Source organism: Martes martes (genome assembly GCF_963455335.1).
Source record: "Martes martes genome assembly, chromosome: 4".
In the NCBI taxonomy this organism is placed as follows: domain Eukaryota; kingdom Metazoa; phylum Chordata; class Mammalia; order Carnivora; family Mustelidae; genus Martes; species Martes martes.
In genome coordinates, this window is record NC_137891.1 from 19,255,248 (window position 1) to 19,274,314 (window position 19,067).

A 19,067-nucleotide genomic window follows, 5' to 3' on the forward strand; every position below is an offset into this window, starting at 1 on the left:
CCGCTGTTGTTACTTGACCTCTCAACATTAAGAGTAAGAAAGGAATCAAAGATGACAAAGTTGTCATCTTTCTCCTTAAAACACTTGGAACCTATCTTTCCAGCTGCTCCTCAGGCCTTTAAAAATCAGTGCTCTTGGGGCACCTGGGTGGCTCAGTGGGTTAAAGCCTCTGCCTTCAGCTCGGGTCATGATCCCAGGTCCTGGAATCGAGCCCCGCGTCGGGCTCTCTGCTCAGCAGGGAGCCTGCTTCCTCCTCTCTCTCTCTGCCTGCTTCTCTGCCTACTTGTGATCTCTGTCTGTCAGATAAATAAATAAAATCTTTAAAAACAAACAAACAAAAAAACCAGTGCTCAGTTCCTTTAAATACTAGGATTCAGTTCAAGATTTTCTGCTCTTTTCACTGTCCTTAAGCAATCCCATCCTTTCTCGTGGCTTGAACTAACATCTATATATTGATGATTCTATACTCTTTTTTATCTCCAGCCTTCTGAGTTCTGGACACATGTATCCAACTTTTAAAAAACATTTCACTTTGACATCTTACAGGCAACTGTTTACAGTGTTTACATGTTCTAAAGTGGACAGGACACTAAGTGCCACCACCTACAGTATAGCCAAGCCAGAAACCTATTATCATTCTTGATTGTTTTCTCCCTCTCGCCTTCTCCTAAATCGCACCAGTGCAACACTCAGTCAGGTGGATTCTACCTCCATAATTTCCTTCAGGTCTATTTTCCTCTATCCTGACTGCCTCTCTCATTTCTCAGCTGGTCTTCTGCAGCAGCCCCCTCATAACTACACTCTTCTTAAATCTGTCTACTCTGCTGTAGCTGGAATACTTCACTAACACAGATGCCACCACGTCTCCTTCCTTAAAGCCTTTAGTGTCTAATTATTGTTATAAAAAAGTCCAAACACCCCAACATAATTTACAAAGTCCTCCACATAGCTATGCCTACCTCTCCAGCCCTAGCTCAATTATAATCAATTATAGCTCAATTGCACTTTCAGTTTCTCAGACTTGCCATATTACTGAGAGCAATAATGCTCCCAGGGTAAGAAATTCAATGCGAGCAGTTCTTTGCATGGTTCCGATATGCAGATTTCAGTTACCATGGTTTCAATAACTCCTGGTCTCCCAAAACATGGTTCAAACTCCAGTTACCAAGGCTTATTAATTAACCGTAATCGCATAAAGTAAAACTGCACTGCTAGCTTCTCGGATCGCAAATCACTACATAAATCAAAGATGTGTATCACGATCAGCGACCACTTGCGTTGCTACTCTCCAAGTTTGCTGATTGGTCACTGCACATCTGTTATTCATTCAGTTCATATGAATAGAGGACAAATGTGTAATTGTGTTTCCTTTTCTCCCAGTGATAAGTCCACGATATTTTACAAAAATAGGTAATAGGAAGAGGAAATGGGCAAAAGGAAAAAAAAAAAAGATGAAAAGTACAGCAAAAAAAACCCATGAAAAGTGGTAACACTGAAAGTGATCTTCAAATCTAATGTCAATAGATTCTAGAAATAGTTGCTGTGATAAAAATATTGTGACAAAAAGAACGAAAACATTTCAGAGAAAATGATGCTGGCAAATACCTTTGAATTAAAGGAACGCCACGACATTAAAAGTGCAAAGGATAAAACATTGGAAGCCAATAGAAACTCAGGAGTATGGGAATTCACCAAAACATAGAAGAGATGCTCACTCTATATCCTAAATTATACGATGACAAGAAAGTGACAAGCACTGTTCAAACTACTCTTGATAAAGTCTTTACAAAAAGAAAAAGAAAAGAGTTTAATTCTCAATGCTTTTAATGTTTCAATTACGGCCTATAAAATAACTATAAGTTTTACCGTGGGCTTTTCCCCCCCCCCATTTCCTCTACATGTAGAGGTTCTCTAATGAAAGAAGACAGAAAGGAACAGACAGTACAGTCACAAGAAGTACAACATTACCAAAATGAGCACCCTATCCTAGCATCTCCAGAAGCTTCCTTCAACTTTTAGGCCTTGGCCTGTTTTGGTTATCTCTTTCTCTGAGTCTTTGAACGACACTCTCAGAGGCCAAGAAGAGGGAGTAAGAGAGAAGATATTGATAAAAATAAGCTGATGGATTTGTATAATGCCAATAGAAACCACAGGAGAAAAAGATTTTTTTTTTTTTTTGGAGAAAAAGATTTTTACAAAACAAATGGTGGTCAAAAAAGACAAATACTTAGATTAAGAATAGAGATAAGATCATTGTGTTTAACAATTATGAAGTGCTTTTAAGAGAATCAGTAAGAGGTAAGGGTGGAAAAAATGGGAAGAAATGGATGTAAGAGCATTAATAACATACGTGTACTTAGGAAAAAATTGCAAATCCTTCTTATAACTTAACCCTATTTCATATGGGTTTCATATGGCCACTTAACCCTATTTCATATGGGTCTAAAGATGGGCAAGAAAATTCTATAAAGGTAACAAAAGTCAAGCTGAGAACCTAAAATAAATTTCATACAATTTAATTACATTCAAGCAGCAACAAGAGAGGGATATCATCTTTTCCAGTTTTGTAAAACTTAACAAAATTTACATTGCTGTAATTACATTCAAGCAGCAACAAGTGAGGGATATCATCTTTTTCAGTTTTCAGTTCAGTTTGTTCAGCCATTATCCCAGTGGCTTATGCACAGGCAACAAGTATCTCTTGTACCTTTAAGTGACCAAATGAATTAAATTTACTTCCAGTACAAATGCAGTGCCAGAGAAATAAGGGGTTTCTGTTATACTTACCGGGAAAAGTACTATCTTCTGGATTCATTGAAGCTCTAATGCTTCTTTTCAGGAGATGATAAACATTTGCTGCTGTTAAAGCTGAAAAAGCAAAAACAAACTAACTCATTGGGCTCAAGAGTTATGCAATCCAGGCGTATTCCAATTTCACCATCAGAGACTCTTAAGAATATTATGTTGTACATAAAATAACTACAAACTATCTTAGTTTCAATATAATAAATTAAATGCAAACAGAGAAAACAGGAAAGGTGCCCAGTTTGCACATGCTAGTCAGTTAACACAAATCCAACAATCTCCCGGAAGAATTTTAAGCGGAGATTAGAAACGCTGTCACAGGGACGCCTGGGTGGCTCAGTTGGTTAAGCAGCTGCCTTCGGCTCAGGTCATGATCCCAGCGACCTAGGATCGAGTCCCGCATCGGGGAGCCTGCTTCGCCCTCTGCCTCTGCCTGCCATTCTGTCTGCCTGTGCTCGCTCTCTCTCTCTCTCTCTCTCTGACTAATAAATAAATAAAATATTAAGAAAAAAGAAAAGAAACGCTGTCACAATACTCTGTATACAACCACATTCATCTTCTCCTCAAAACGCTTGCCCAGTCAAAACAAATATAATGCAATACGGATTACAGACAGAAACACCAAAAAGGGGTGCGATCTCAAACGGTTACAATTGTTTTAAATTTGCCATTTTTTTAAAGCTTAGTTTATGTGTGGGATGTCTCCTCCCATTAGGATGTAAAATCTAGGAGAGTAAGACCGTTTTCCATCTTGTTCCTTTCCGTATTACCTGCATTTAGAACACACAGGAGGCGGAAACACTACTAAATGCATATATTTCCAACAAGCACACATTCCATTGCTGAGGCGCAGAGAATTGTTCAGTTAAATTTTTACTGTGCTAAGAACTTCTGAGCGCTGGAATTTTGCATCCACAAATCTGTCCCTATTTTTCCATGAAGATAACGACATTTGTCAGCCCTTACTGGGCCGATCGTAGAGAGAAACAAATGCCCGGGAGAACTCGAGATAGGTCCCTCCCCTGCAGAACTTGAACGCAACTTAAATTTCTTCCCTCCCCGCAAGCCGTTCCCGCTCATTCTCAGCCCCGCGCTTACCTGGCAGCTTCTCGGTACCCTCAACGGACGACCCCGCAGGCCCATGCTCCGCCTCCCCACCTGCTGCGGACGGGACTTTTCCTTCTCCCCAGATCACAAGGAGCAGGTATCGATCCATCTCCTTACAGCTGAACTGCTGTTTCAAGTCCCGGTTTCCACATCCAAATAGTCGCGCGCTACTGATGTACTTCCGGTTGCCTTCCACTTTAGGTCGGCTGGAAATTGTGCGCCTTCCGTATGTTTGCTGCAGCTTTTCCGGCCGGTGGGTTCTTTCGGGGAGTTATTCTTTCGTTAACTGCATTATTTCCTCCTTTCATAATGACACTGCTACCATGGGAAGATTGGAGGAGACCCAGGAAGAGCAGAGAAGCCGACGAAGCCTGGCTGGCCTAGGAACTGTCATGCTTGGGTTTATACGTTTCCCGCCGGGCCAGTGACGCTGAGGTCTGGCCTTGATCCCGAGAAAAGGACGGTGCTGCTGCTGGGGAAACATGTCCAGTTTCTCTAAGGCTCCACAGGTGAGCTCGAAATCTTGTAGCTTGAAGGAATTCACTACACCGGCAGAAGGAAGGCGGTGGCATGGGTGGATTTAGTGATGCTGAGTCGGCAGGAAAGCTGAGTCTCTGGGCCAGGATGCCTCGGGAAAGCATAAACGAGGGTCGTGATTCTGGCTACTGCTTGTCGTTCTCTGGGCACTCTTCTCTTTTCAGCCAGGTCTTTTCCCGCTCCCCGCCCCCGGATAGGGTATTCGGAGAGAAGGTCAGAGTAATAGGGTGGATCAGACAGGGCATTGTGGATCATGGTGAGAATTTTTTCATTACTGAGTAAAATAGGATCCGCTGAAAAGATTTGGAGTCAGGGAGTAACATGATGTCACTTAGGTGTTAAAAGGAGCACTCTGGCCGCTGAGTTCAGACTGTTCAGGAATGGGGATTGGTGGAAGAATCCGTTTAGAGACCAACTGCAGTAATTCAGGCTAAACGTGATCGTGGCACAAACCAAACTAGTAACAGTGTAGTGTTGAGAAGTGGTCAGGTTCTGTTTGAGAGTGGAGCCAAAAGGATTTCCTGAAGGATTGAATGTGAGCTGACAGCAGAAGAAGAAACCAGGGTTACTCCAAAGTTTTTTGTTTCGGTTAGGGAAAGGGTGTGCCCTCAACTGAGACAGGGAAGACTGAAATTGAAGCCCGTTTCAGGTGTAAGAGCAGGAGTTCAGTGTTGGGTATGTTGGTCTGAGATGCTTCTTAGCCCAGTTCTGCTCCAAATGTGATTCCCTTCTTGAACTATTTGTTAACCTCTCCTGGATGAGCCAAATACAGGAAATAAACATTTTTAAGACATTCATAGCAATTGGATAATATGGGACTATTTTAATTTTTTTTAAACAAAGTTTGGGTTTTTTAAATCAGAATTAATTGATCTGCAATGGAATGGGGGAAAATTAGTCTACAAAACTACATATGGTTTAAAAAGCACTGTAGTGCAGGTGCCAAGTGGACAGCTGTTTACAAGTGTAGAGTTCAGGTTAAAGATCCAGGCTATAGATGTAAATTTCTGCATTTGACAGTCCTAAGCATGAAAGTGGCCTTTCAACTTATGAGTCTGGTTGTAGTCTTTGAGGAAGTATGTATTGAGAAGTGAGAAGGACCGAGAACTGAACTCTGGGACATTTCAACATTTCAGAGGCAAGAGGTAGGAGAACAAGCAAAGCAGGGGAAAAAACCAACAGAGGGTGGTGTCCTGGAAATCAAGTGAGGAAAGAATACCCAGGAGGAGGAAATGGTCACCTATACTGAAAGCTTAGAATTGGACAGTGGATTTAGGGACATGAAGGTCCTGGTAACTTTGGCAGGCGGTAGAGTGAGGGTGACAGGCATGGGAGGCCAGACTGGAGTAGGTTAAAGAGAGAATGAGGAGAGACAAATTAGAGTAAAGACAACCTCTTTGAAAGAATTTTGCCATAAAAGAGAGGAAAGATATGAAGCAGTGGATAAGTGAGGTCAGGAAGGTTTGTTGTTGTTGTTGTTGTTGTTGTTGTTGTTGTTTAACTTTATTATGGAGAATTTCACATATAAAAGTAGGTATCACCCAGTTTCAAAAACCTCTTAGCCAGTATTATTTCCTTTGTACCCCCATTCACTTCTTTCCCTTCCTTATGAATTTGAGGTGAATCTCAGACTCCTATTATTTCATAAGTAAATATTTCAATCTTCTCTATAAGGATTCTTTTAAAAAGTATAATCCCAATACCATTTATCAAAGATAAAAGCTATTTATAATTCCTTAATATCAAATGACTAGTATATGTTCAATTTTATAATTTCCTCATATATGTTACAGAAATACATAATATTTGGGGGTCCCTGGGTGACTCAGTTGGTTAAGCGTCTGCCTTCAGCTCAGGTCATGATTCTGGGATCCTGGGATCGAGCCTTGCATTGGGTTCTTTGCTCAGCAGGGAGCCTGCTTCTCCCTCTCTCTCCCTTCTGCTCTAGTTCTCTCCCTCTCTGTCAAATAAATAAATAAAGTCTTAAAAAAAAAAAAGAAAAGAAAAGAAATACCTAAGATTTTTACTGTTCCTTTGGTTTAGGATCCAGAATGTAATAATTTCCAGTTTTTAAATTCTCTCTTAATAGTTTCTTTTTCCTATTTTTTTTTCCTTTGCAATTTTTTTTTAAAGATTTTATTTATTTATTTGTCAGAGAGAGAGAGAGAGAGTGAGCACAGGCAGACAGAGTGGCAGAGGGAGAAGCAGGCTCCCTGCGGAGCAAGGAGCCCGATGTGGGACTCGATCCCAGGACGTTGGGATCATGACCTGAGCCGAAGGCAGCCGCTTAACCAACTGAGCCACCCAGGCGTCCCCCTTTGCAATTTTTTGAAGACAAAAGATTGTCCTATACAGTTCCCACTGTTTGAATTTTTCTTAGTTAGTCCTAAGCTGAGAGTAGTAGGAAAAGGTATTGGCTAGAATCTGTCTTTATTTGCAAAGAACATGATCGTCTATGTAAAAAGTCAGATGGAATCTAAGAAAAGCTATTAGATCTGATAAATAAGTTTAGCAGGCTGCTGGTTACAAGACCAACATGCAAGAAATGAAGTGTATGTCTATATACTAGCAACAATCAATCAAATTTAAATTAAAAATACAATGCCATTTACAGTGGCATCAAAATATATGAAATACTTAAGACAGAAACCTGACAAAAGATGAGTAAGGAGAACAAGATAGAAACTAGAAAAGTGAGAGAGGAGAAAAACAGAAATGGTGAGCGGTTTAGAAGCTGATTTGAAGTTTGTAATAATAAAACTTAAAGTAAAACCAGTTAGCCTTCTTGTATTTTTTCCAACATTTTTCAGCAACTTATGTATATGCATCTGGTTGAGATCTTCCTGGGTTGGAATTTTCTTAGAATTTGAAGTTACTGGTGAGTACCTCAAAGACAATGGTTTATGCCTGAGGCAGCTTAAAGATGTCTAAGCAGCTATTTAAAATTCAAGTTTTTTCAGCATCATCCATCTATACTTGTCTACCTATATTCTGTTACTGTATTCTCCCATGGAATTGAACTTCTGAATAGTCTTCAGTTCCCACTTGGTCACTCATCTTTCAATTTAATATATCTGTCAGTCTCGAAACAATTTTGAATATCTTTATAAACAGTTTCTTCTTTCATAAGAGTTTCTCATTGCCATTCCAGAAAATGCCATAGTATAAAGGAAAATATATCTTTGAAATGTTTTGAGTAAAGCATCATTGGGAGCGCCTGGATGGCTCAGTCATGAAGTATCTGCCTTTGACTCAGGTCATGATCCCAGGATCCTGGGATCAAGCCCCACGTCGGGCTCCCTGATCAGCGGGGAGTCTGCTTCTCCCTCTCCCACTCCCCCTGTTTGTGTTCCCTCTCTTGCTGTCTCTCTGTCAAATAAATAAAATCTTTTAAAAATTAAATAAGTAAATAAATAAAGTATCATCCACATTGCAGATAGAAAAGCAGTCAGGAAAAATTACTGTGTTTAAACTTTGTAGAGTGAAAAAAGAACCTCCTTTTCCAGAAATAGGGATGAAAACAAAACCAAAAAAAAAATGATTTAATTAAGCAATCAAAGGATCTTTTTGATCTATTATTGATGGAAACTATAGAATATTATGTAATAGTATATAATAATAAATTTGATTATTTCCATTTTAATAAGAATTTTCTTTGTTTTCTCTCTTTTTTGTCCCCCCTAGCAATGGGCCACTTTTGCTCGGGTTTGGTATCTTTTAGATGGGAAAATGCAGCCCCCTGGCAAACTGGCTGCTGTGGCATCAATTAAACTTCAAGGATTGCATAAACCTATATACCATCAACTGAGTGAGTATCATTTTAGATCTGTCACTAGTAACCATAATTTTCATCCCAGAATAGAATCTTGAAGAAATCTGCCTGAACTACTTCTGAGGACCTCTTTTTTTGCTATGATCCCTTATTCCATTCTTGCAAAAAAACCTGCTGGGGCACTAAAATGAGTTTGGTTTATTCATAAAAAAAAACCATACAGACCAGTTTGCCTGAGACAACCCCGTTTCATGCCATTACTATAGCAAATTATCAGTAGCCCTCCTTTCATTTTCAGATATCCTGATTGGGACTATAAATCAGATGTTCACTCTTACACATGTTTCTTCATGTGGTTATGCGCATTTGAATAGAGTTTTTGAAAATGAAATAAGTTTGCCCTCTCTTCTAAAAACCTTTTCCTCTAGAAAGATGGATTGAGCTAACTCGACATGAAAAGTTTACTGTTTTTAATTGATAAATTTGATTTTCTGTAACCTTTTTCCACAACAAAAGAAAAAAGTTGTGTTGATACTAAAAGACTTCTGCTTATTACATGTAGTTTTGATTGACTTCACTTAATCTGGCAGTTCAGGGACCACCCAGCAAGATCTAGGTGTCAACTCTTAACTGTTCATCTTTTTTGACCTGTCAACAACATTTTTTGCAGTTAATCGTGGTTTTAACTTTTTGAATCATGAAGTTGTAAATAAATCCCTATTTAAATATAGGTAACATTTTTAAAGAAAATCAACAGTTATAATGACGAAGTAAACACGCACATACTCGACATTTGGGTTATTTCCAATTTTTTTCCCATTACAAACAATATTACTGTCAGCATTCTGTACCTTTTTCCCAGTGCATATGTGGAAGAGTTTCTCTGAGGTGTGTCTACAGGACAGGAGTTACAGGGTTCAAAAGTGTGTGGGGAACTAGTTAGTCTTTATGCTGATGTCCTACCAGAATTTGTATTATCCCTCCTCTTCAGCAACACTTGATGTTTTCATTCTCTTTAAGTTTGACTACCCTGGTAGATGGGAAATATACTCTCTTCCTGGTTTTATGTTGTCCTGATTGCAAATGGTGCTATGTTATCTTTTTCTCTTTATTGGCCTTTTATCATTTCTTCTTCTGTGAAATGTCTGTACGTGTCTTTTGACCATATTTCCACTGAGTTATTTGCCCTTTACATTTTTATAACTTTTATTGTGAAAGTTTTCACATTTTCAGAAAAGCTCAAAGAATAGTACAGTGATTTTATACCTTCCACCCAGATTATACAGTTATAATTTACCATCTAATATATATGTTATATTTAACACATAATTTAACCTGTAATTTTTTACTCAATCATTGGAAAATAAGTTGCAGATGTCATAGTAAGTCCCCCGAATGCTTCAGCATATGTCTTCTAAGAATAAGAATACCTCCCTATGTAACCAAAAAGCCATTATTACACATAACAAAATAAACATAATTTAATTGTGTAGTTTAATATCTGGTGCATTTTCAGATTTCCTTAGTAGTTCTAAGAATGTTCTTTATAGCTGTTACTTTCTTTTTAGATCAGGATCCAACCAAGGTTTATGTATTTCCTTCAGTTGTTACGTTCCTATAGTCTATTTATTTATTTATTAAGATCTTATTTATTTATTTGATGGAGAGAGACACAGCAAGAGAGGGAACATAAGCAGGGGGAGGAGAGGGAGAAGCAGGCTCCTGCCGAGCAGGGAGCCCGATGTGGGAGCTCGATCCCAGGATCCTGGAATCATGACTGGAGTGGAAGGCAGACGCTTAATGACTGAGCCACCCAGGTGCCCCTAGTCTTTTTAATATAGAATAATCCTTGTCTGGGGTGCCCGGGTGGCTCAGTGGGTTGAAGCCTCTGCCTTCAGCTCAGGTCGTGATCCCGGAGTCTTGGGATCGAGCCCCGCATCATCAGGCTGTCCGCTCAGCAGAGAGCCTGCTTCCCTTCCTCTCTCTCTGCCTACTTGTGATCTCTGTCAAATAAAGAAAGAAAGAAAGAATAATCCTTGTCTTATTTTCTGCTTGCAGTTAACCTTTTGGGGAGTCCAGGCTAGTTTTTGTGTAAAGGAATTTCTTATTTAATATATTCTTCATTTGTTCTTGGATGCATTCTCTTGCTAGTTCCTCCTTCCCGGTTCCTTTATTCTTTTCAACTTTCTAATTGCCCAGTCTTCTCCCATTAATAATTAGGAGTGCGCTGGAACCTGGTCCTTGGACCCCATCACATTCCTTAAGCAATCACATTCAGTTTCATATCTCTGTCTTTAATATCTTTTATTATGCTTATAGCTCCCAAATTTATATCTTCATTTTTGACCTTTTTCCTGTATTCCAGACTCCTATAACTATATTGCTACTCAGCAAATCTTCTTAGGTGTCTAGTAGACATCTCCAGCATGTTATGTGTGTTTAACTTGGAAATATCTTACTTCCTGCATTTCCCCCACCCAAACCAACCTGTTATTTCTAGTTTCCCCATCTCAATTAACAGCTTCTCTAGTCTTTTTTAACTCTAGTCAAAAGTCTTTTCTTCATTTGTGACTCCTCTTTGTTCAACTCCTTGTAAAGTGTATGTGTCTATGTATATATATGTGTGTGTGTGTGTGTGTGTTTATATATATGAAAAATATATGTACCTGAAAAAATATATATATCTGAAATTTAGTCACTTCTCATTAACTCTCTCTTCTACTGTAATTTTAAACCACTGTACTCTCTATTCTGGATTATTCCAGAAGCCTCCTCACTGATCTCCCTGCTTCTGTTCTTGCCCCAGTAGGGTCTTTTCTCCCCAGATCAATTACAATTATTTTTTCCAAATGAGAGAGTAAAAGCCAAAGTTCTGTCAGTGCCTTACAAGGAACTACATGGTGTGGTCCCTGTTATCTCCCTGAGTTTATTTCCTACCTCCCTTGAGTAATCCACTTAAGGCTTACTACTGTTTCATTAATACACCTGCCAACACATTTTTGCCTTAGGGCCTTTTCACATTTTGTTTTCTCTGCCTGCATGGGATTTTCCAGATTTATGGCTTTTCCAGGTTTATGCATTACTCCTTCACATCTTTCAGACTTTTCCTATTTATATCCTGAGAGAGGCCTTACCCAATTCCTCCATCAGCTCCCCCTTTCACTTACTATACTTCATGTTGCCTTTTAAAAAATATGAGTGTTCACTGATCACACGTATTATATAAATGTGCATTATCCACCTCCCTTTACTAGACGAAGTTCTAAAAGGACAGGAACTTTGCCTGAATTTTTCACAGCTAGAAATGCCTAGAATAGTGTTTGACACATAGTTGGACAGCATAAATGTTTTTTGAGTGGATATATGCATTCATGAATACCAGTTTTGAGAATGAAGAAATTACTTTTCATCAGGGCTCTGGCATTTCAGCTAAGTTAGATTTTGGATCTGTGGACCGAGGAGGAAAAGATGTGTAGATGGTTTGATTTGGGTAAGAGCAAGAACATAGGAGTTCCTCCATTTCTCATACTTGCCGCTGTGATCTTTTTCTTCACTTAATGAAAATTTCACAGTAAGCCCACAGCCCGTGCAGTCTTTAAGTACAGAACTTGAATGTAAAGATTCTGTCATGGTGATCTTTGTTCTGCAAGCACTTAGTACAATTCTGGTCCTTCAGAGATGCTTGTCAGAAACATTTTGTGGAGTGACACTGTCAAGAAAACGTTTTACGAGCACAGTCCATTCTCATTATTTGCTGTAGTTCTGGTCTTTAAAGTCACCATGAATGCTGAATGAGAATGGACACTGAACCATTGCTTCTAGGGGAGACACAGAGTTAGGTTCCTATGAGCCTCTGGTCACAACATTTTTTTGTCAGCCAGTCAGTACCTAAGTCTTGTTTGTTTTATGTGTGTTTCTGTTTAAAGACACCTTATTTAATATACATTTTGTTGACCTCACGGCCAACCGCAGAGTAACTCATGACTGAACATTGCTTATCGAACACACATTTTCTTTGTAAGACACTCTGGAACCTTCTTGCACTTAGGAACACTACACAGCACTTGAGCATCAGACTTGAGGGATATTTAAAAAGTAAAGGCACTTTAGAAAGCCCAAAAATGCCAAAAAGCTAGGATTAAATGGACCACAAAGAGACACTTGTTTATAGTAAGAGTTGAAACAAGAGACAGTCAGTGCATTACGTTATTTGACCTCAGTTGAAACGAGTGCATCAAGCCATTCACGTTTTTCACTGATGTGCATGTGTCTGCAAATGACTGAGAAAACACTGCAGGAGTTGAGATTACAAAGAAATTTGAAGAGAATAGGCAAATTCGTAATGTGGAATTCGTGAATAATGAGGAGCACTTGGACTTCCAAAGTAAAATAGTGATCGGCAGACTTACACTTGACTGATTAGAAATCTCTTTACTTTAAAAATCTCTTTTGAGCTTTGCGCAGTGGCAGTATCGTAGCCAATGAGGTTTATCCGAGGCGCGATTATTGCTAATTAAAAATCTCTTTTGGCAGACAAGGAGAATGCTATAGTCCTCAAATTACCCAGTCATAGAAATTAATGCCTTAGGCCTTCAGATACTTTGTTTTCCTGACTCATTTATATGAGAAAACTAAAATCCGAAGAATAAAGGGACTTTCTCGCTGTCACTTAGCTGCTAGATTATAATAGAGCTGGGACCAGAACCCAGGCACTTATTTCCTCAGGTAGTATATTACCCATTTCACTTTAGTGTGCTGATTCTTAGCTGCTTAAACTGTGTTTTCCTGTTGATTTGGGTTTTTTGTTTTTGTTTTTGATTTTTTTTTTTTTACCTTAGCAATGTTATTAACAAGGTGATATACAAGATCTCTTAGGTTGTTCTTGTAGAAATACAAACAGTACAAAATTTGGGAAGAGTAGAAATAGTAATAAGTATAGCACTTATGGTTCACTGAATTAAACTTATGCTTTCTGGTAAGCAGGTCATTATTGGAAATGTATTCCTTAGGTACCCAATGAGAGCATTCTGCTAGAAAACCAGATGAACTTTTGTGGCTGCCTATCTGATCATCCTTTTCTAGTAAAGGAGAATAGCTTTTCTATGAAATTAAAAATTTACATTTTAAAGACAAGAGTTATTTTTGTTTCATTATACAATTTAATGCATAACGTATCAGCAAAACTTTATATCCACAAGATGTCACTAAAGTCAAGACTTAAATTGCAAACAATTTTCAACTTATAAACATTTCACAATCTAAGTTTATTTTATTTTTTGCATTTTATTTTTTTTTCCTTTTCAGTGTTCCAAAATTCGTTTTTTATGCACCACACCCAGTGCTTCATTGGCTTAATAAGCACTTATTAAGCATGTATTATGTGCTCACAATCACTGTAAACATGTTTTTTTGAAAATTGACATATAGTTTCCCAGAAAAATAACACTATAAATGATGGTCGTATATCCAGGAGATTTTAAAAGTTAGCCAACAAAACAATAAATAAATAAAAAATAAAAGTTAGCCAGTAATATATCTAAACATGATATATACAACATTTCAAATGCTTTATAGGTTGAGTGGACTTTGTCAAGTGTTGTAGAAAACCAGCTTTCCACTTACAAGATTTTCATTTTTTTATGAAAAATGTGGTCTGGGTTGAGCTGGAAATAATGTGGAACTAGGAAAAGCATTCATTCCTCTTTCTAATTAGACCTGTCCTTCTGAATTTGGGACCCAAGAGCTTTTTGAGCATGTTTTTTTGTCACTGAGAAATGAAAAGAAAGGACACATGGTAATTTGGGGATTATGACTTCTTCTTTTTTTTTTTTTTTAAAGATTTTATTTATTTATTTGACAGATCACAAGTAGGCAGAGAGGCAGGCAGAGAGAGAAGGGAGAAAGCAGGCTCCCTGCTGAGCAGAGAGCCCGATGCGGGGCTCGATCCAAGGACGCTGAGATCATGACCTGAGCCGAAGGCAGAGGCTTTAACCCACTGAGCCACCCAGGCGCCCTTCTTTTTTTTTTTTTTTTTTTAAAGAGGGATTATGACTTATTCTTCATGAGGATTCCATTCTTTTTGCTGCTCACAGATCAAAATATTGAGGAGGACTATATGATCATTTAAAAGCAGCAGAGAAGGGCAGCTTGGTGGCTCAGCATGTCTGCCTTTGGCTCAGGTCATAATCCCAGGGTCCTGGGATCAAGCCCTACATTGGGCTCCTTGCTTAGTGGGGAGCCTGCTTCTCCCTCTTCCCCTCCCTTTGCCCCTCTCCCTGCTCATGCTTTCTCTCTCAAATTAATAAAATCTTTTAAAAATAAATAAATAGGGGCGCCTGGGTGGCTCAGTGGGTTAAAACCTCTGCCTTCAGCTCAGGTCATGATCCCAGGGTCCTGGGATCGAGCCCCATATCCGGCTCTCTGCTTGGCAGGGAGCCTCCTTCCTCCTCTCTCTCTGCCTGCCTCTCTGCCTACTTGCGATCTCTGTCTGTCAAATAAATAAATAAAATCTTTAAAAATAAATAAATAAATAAATGAATGAATAATTTTAAAAAAAGAAGCAGAAACTTTTCTTTAGCATTTTCTAGTTATTAGATTATCTTAAAATACTGCTGATCTGCATGAAATGAAACAATAAAAGTTGCACACAGTTCTTAACATTATGAATGTTAGCACACCAGACAGTTTAACAAAGATTAGATTAGATCTAGTCTAACATCTAGCGTTCTGCCTTGTATTACTAATTTACATCTTGAAAGGACTTATTAGGAAAAAAAAAGTTTAGGATGCTGTTTTAAAAGGTACCAAGCTAACATTTTTCTCTCTTACTATTGATTTCAGTGTCATTTTATTTCAAATGTCAATTACTGCATCATCTTAATTTTAGTTTTTTTTTCTTTAAGGTGTTATTTACTTATTTGACAGACAGAGATTACAAGTAGACAGAGAAGTAGGCAGAGAGAGGAAGGGAAGCAGGCTCCCTGCCGAGCAGAGAGCCCAGTGCAGGGCTCGATCCAGGACCCTGGGATCATGACCTGAGCCGAGGGCAGAGGCTTTAACCCACTGAGCCACCCAGGTGCCCCACAGTCTTTTTTTTTTTAAGATTTTATTTATTTATTTGACAGAGAGACAGCAAGAGCAGGAACACAAGCAGGGGGACTTGGAGAGGGAGGAGCAGGGAGCCTTATGTGGGGCTCTATCCCAGGACCCTGGGATCATGACCTGAGCGAGGGCAGACACTTAGCAACTGAGCCAACCAGGCGCCCCGTTAATTTTGCAGTCTTAATTACACATTTATTTTTCCACTCCTCGAATATCATGGTACAAAGCAGTGAAGGAGAGTTTTGCTTCAGGTTACATCCAGAATACTTAACTCCTTTAGAAGTGAATATTTAGATACTATCAGTAAATTTAAACAACACACCTTAATTCCTATCACAGTGTCTTTACAGTCAGTAGATTTTGTGGTAACCTATATGGTCATCTGTCATGTTGGCTATGCACAAGTTCAGGGATGCCAAAAATAACATTGAACTAGGCATTTGGACGTTTATCTTTCAAGGCTGGAAACAAACATAATGACCAAAGCCAATTTTGTTATTTACCACTAAATTGAAATACCTATTTTTTAAACATTTCTCAAACTGAAGTACCGAGACCCAATATATAAAAACAGTGCTGCACTGGGGCGCATCGGTGGTGCTCTTGGTTAAGTGTCTGACTCTTGGTTTCAACTCAGGTCATGATCTCAGGGTCATGAAGCAGAGCCCCATATCAGGCTCCACACTCAGCACAGAGTCTGCTTGAGACTCTCTCTCCCTCTCCCTTAGCTACTACCCGCCACACACTCACTCACTCTCTCTCTCTCCCTCTCTTTCAAATAAATAAATCTTTAAAAAAACAAAACCAAGCAAAGCAGTGCTGTGCTGGCCAAAGGAGGGGGAAGATGCTGGACCCTTGCTCCTGTGAGTCACCTTCTCAGAACCTGACATCTCTATCAAATACAGTTTTAAAGCCACTGAGCTGAACCAAAGAACTTTTTTTTTTTTAAAGATTTTATTTATTTGAGAGAGAGAGAGAGAGGACAAGCAGGGGGAGCAGCAGAGGGAGAGGGAGAAGCAGGCTCCCCACTGAGCAGAGAGCCCGATGCGGGGCTCGATCCCAGAACCCTGGGATCATGACCTGAGCTGAAAGCAGATGCTTAACTGACTGAGCCACCCAGGCACCCCTAAACCAAAGAACTTTTAAACAAGGATTTGGTGCTATGAATGGGGATGAAAAGACAAGCTACAGACTGAAGGAAAATATTTGCAAACCATACAGCCCACAAGAAATAAACAAACACATAATTAGAGAATGAGCAAAGGACATGACCAATTATGTGTTGGCAAATAAACACGTAAAAAAATTCAATATTATTAGTTATTAGGGAAATGCAGATTAAAACCACAATGAGATATCACTGCACACCTATCAGAATAGCTGAAATGAAAAATAGTGGCAACAACAAATGCTATTGATGATGCAAAGAAGCTGGATTACTTACACATTGCTGGCAGGAATGTAAAATGGTAGAGCCAGTCTGGAAAAGAACATGGCCGTTTCTTACAAAACTAAACATGAGGGGCGCCTGGGTGGCTCAGCGGGTTAAAGCCTCTGCCTTCGGCTCAGGTCATGATCCCAGGGTCCTGGGATCGAGCCCTGCATCAGGCTCTCTGCTTGGCAGGGAGCCTGCTTCCACCTCTCTCTCTCTGCCTGCCTCTCTGCCTACTTGTAATCTCTGCCTCTCAAATAAATAAATAAAATCTTTAAAAAAAAAACAAAAACAACTAAACATGAGTTTACTGTGTATCAGTTGTACTTCTGGACCTTTGTCCTGGGGAAATTAAAACACAAAATCCTGTGCCAATTAATAATACTTCTGTATTACTCTTTATGCCCCTATATTTATCGGCTCCTGGCATATTGTGTATTTTACTTGTTTATTGTCTAGCTCATCCCACTAGAATGTAAGATTTACTATGAACAGGGATTTCGGTTGCATTCATTGCTATATTCCCAACATCAAGAACAATACCTGGCATTAGTAAGTAGTAAGTGGATTAATTAATCAGTCAATTGGAAAAGGAATATAAAGCAGATTTTGGAAGAGCCTACCAAGCTTATATACATCTACATCTGAATCTACCTTTGTATGGAATCTGAGTAGCTCAGACAGTTTTGAATGGTCCAATTCCTAAAATAAGAACCAGGAGTGTCTCCCATGTAATCTAGGAAAGGAATTGAATGGGAGCCAGGCATGATAGAACAAGCCCTATTTACATTAAAGTGAATGCCAGGAATTTTTTTTTAACATTTATTGTGACTGGTAACTCCCATTATATAAGAGTCTACATTAAGAATCCTCAGAAGGAAACTTGTGATGTAGGTGGAGAATAAAATGTGCAAACGATAGGACAAAATAGAGTTAAATCAGTATCATAAGAGAAATTCAGGCATCTTTGTGGACTCAAAGGAAGTTGGCTTTGGTGTTAGGAAAGGCTTTATGGAAGGACTGGTATTTATTTTAGAACTTGATATTTATGTGGAACTTAAATTTTATGGATAAAATTCAGCAAGTGGAAATAAGTCAGGAGAGTATTTCTAGTGGAAGGAGCAAAGAAAAGATAGGATCTGTATATACATTCGTGTGTGTGTGTGTGTGTGTGTGTGTGTGTGTGTGTGTTTTGAATAGAAATAATGGAATAATGCTTCAGGGAATAGCAAGTATAGCAAGTAGTATGGCTTACCTTGTACGAACTTTGGTGTAGGAAAGAACTGGTAAGTAAGACTAGAGATTTTGAGGCTATGCTGTAGGTCTCTTTGAATACCTTATCTGAAGAATTGGTACGTGGTGAAGTACAAAGGTGATGATGAAGTCTTAGAATATAAGTGAGGTTCGGTGGGGTGCGGTCCGGAGCAGATGACCAAGAAAGAATTCTTGAGACCTCTTTTGTACAAAATGGTGGTTTATTAAAGCACAGGGACAGGACCCATGGCAGAAAGAGCTGCTGCCCCAGGGTCGTGAGGGGTGGCAGGTTATGTAGGATGGGGTTGGGGGAGCTAAGGAAAAGGGAGGTTTCAGTAGTACTTTCATACGCTAAAGAGGACCTATAAGAGACTGGATGCCTTGAGGCCTTGTCATCATCAAGGTTTTTTCCTCTAGCATGGTATTAACATTAAGATAGTTGGGAGATTTCTGAAGAATGTTACATATGTGTCACCCAGGAGTGGGGGCGGGGAAGGTTGCAGGGTGTCAGCTTTTGCTTAGTCCTCAGCCAGCCTTCTGTTCCCCCATCAGTGACGCGTAACTTTAAGGTGGGAGGAGTCCATTGAGAAGGATTTCTGAGCTGTCCTCAGAACTTAGTGGAAAGGTGTGCATGATCAGTCAGTGACTGATATCACTGCCTCCAAATGCTGTTACCCCTGCCACCTCTTTGCCATCCTGGTGTAGTAAAGAGGATAAAATTTGTCTTTGAAGTCACTAGAATTGTATTTGAATCTGAACTTCACCACTTAATTAACCATGCGATCAAAGCGGAGTTCTTCAACCTCTGACTCCGTTTTTGCTCATTAAAAAATAAACTGGTGGGAGGGAGGAGGTGGATAAAGCCCACTTAGATGACTGTGAGTCTTACAATGCCAGAAAGTGACCATAAGATGAGGAGCTCAGGCCCTGGCATGTTACTTCCTTTCTCCCAGGCAATTTGGGGGAAAAAATGTGAGTTCTGGCTTTGGGGAGAGAACGAGCCAAAACACTAAAGCTATAGGACTAAGAAACACCCCTGATCGTGTAACTCCTCGTGAG

At 39.3% G+C, this 19,067-nt stretch overlaps 2 protein-coding genes across 2 annotated transcripts in view; one reads left to right on the plus strand and one right to left on the minus strand.

Moving 5' to 3' along the window:
- MTBP (MDM2 binding protein) overlaps positions 1-4,071 on the minus strand; it is a 76,497-nt gene extending 72,426 nt beyond the window's left edge. The window contains exons 1-2 of the mRNA XM_080803174.1: positions 3,904-4,071; positions 2,788-2,868 (exon numbers count right to left, since the gene is read on the minus strand). Of these exons, the coding sequence (XP_080659300.1) occupies positions 2,788-2,868; positions 3,904-4,021 (199 nt within the window). The 5' untranslated portion in view covers positions 4,022-4,071. The remainder of the gene's footprint in view (positions 1-2,787; positions 2,869-3,903) is intronic.
- Positions 4,072-4,131: 60 nt separating this feature from the next.
- Positions 4,132-19,067, plus strand: part of MRPL13 (mitochondrial ribosomal protein L13) — a 49,208-nt gene continuing 34,272 nt past the window's right edge. Inside the window, exons 1-2 of the mRNA XM_080803173.1 lie at positions 4,132-4,421; positions 8,134-8,257. Of these exons, the coding sequence (XP_080659299.1) occupies positions 4,395-4,421; positions 8,134-8,257 (151 nt within the window). The 5' untranslated portion in view covers positions 4,132-4,394. The remainder of the gene's footprint in view (positions 4,422-8,133; positions 8,258-19,067) is intronic.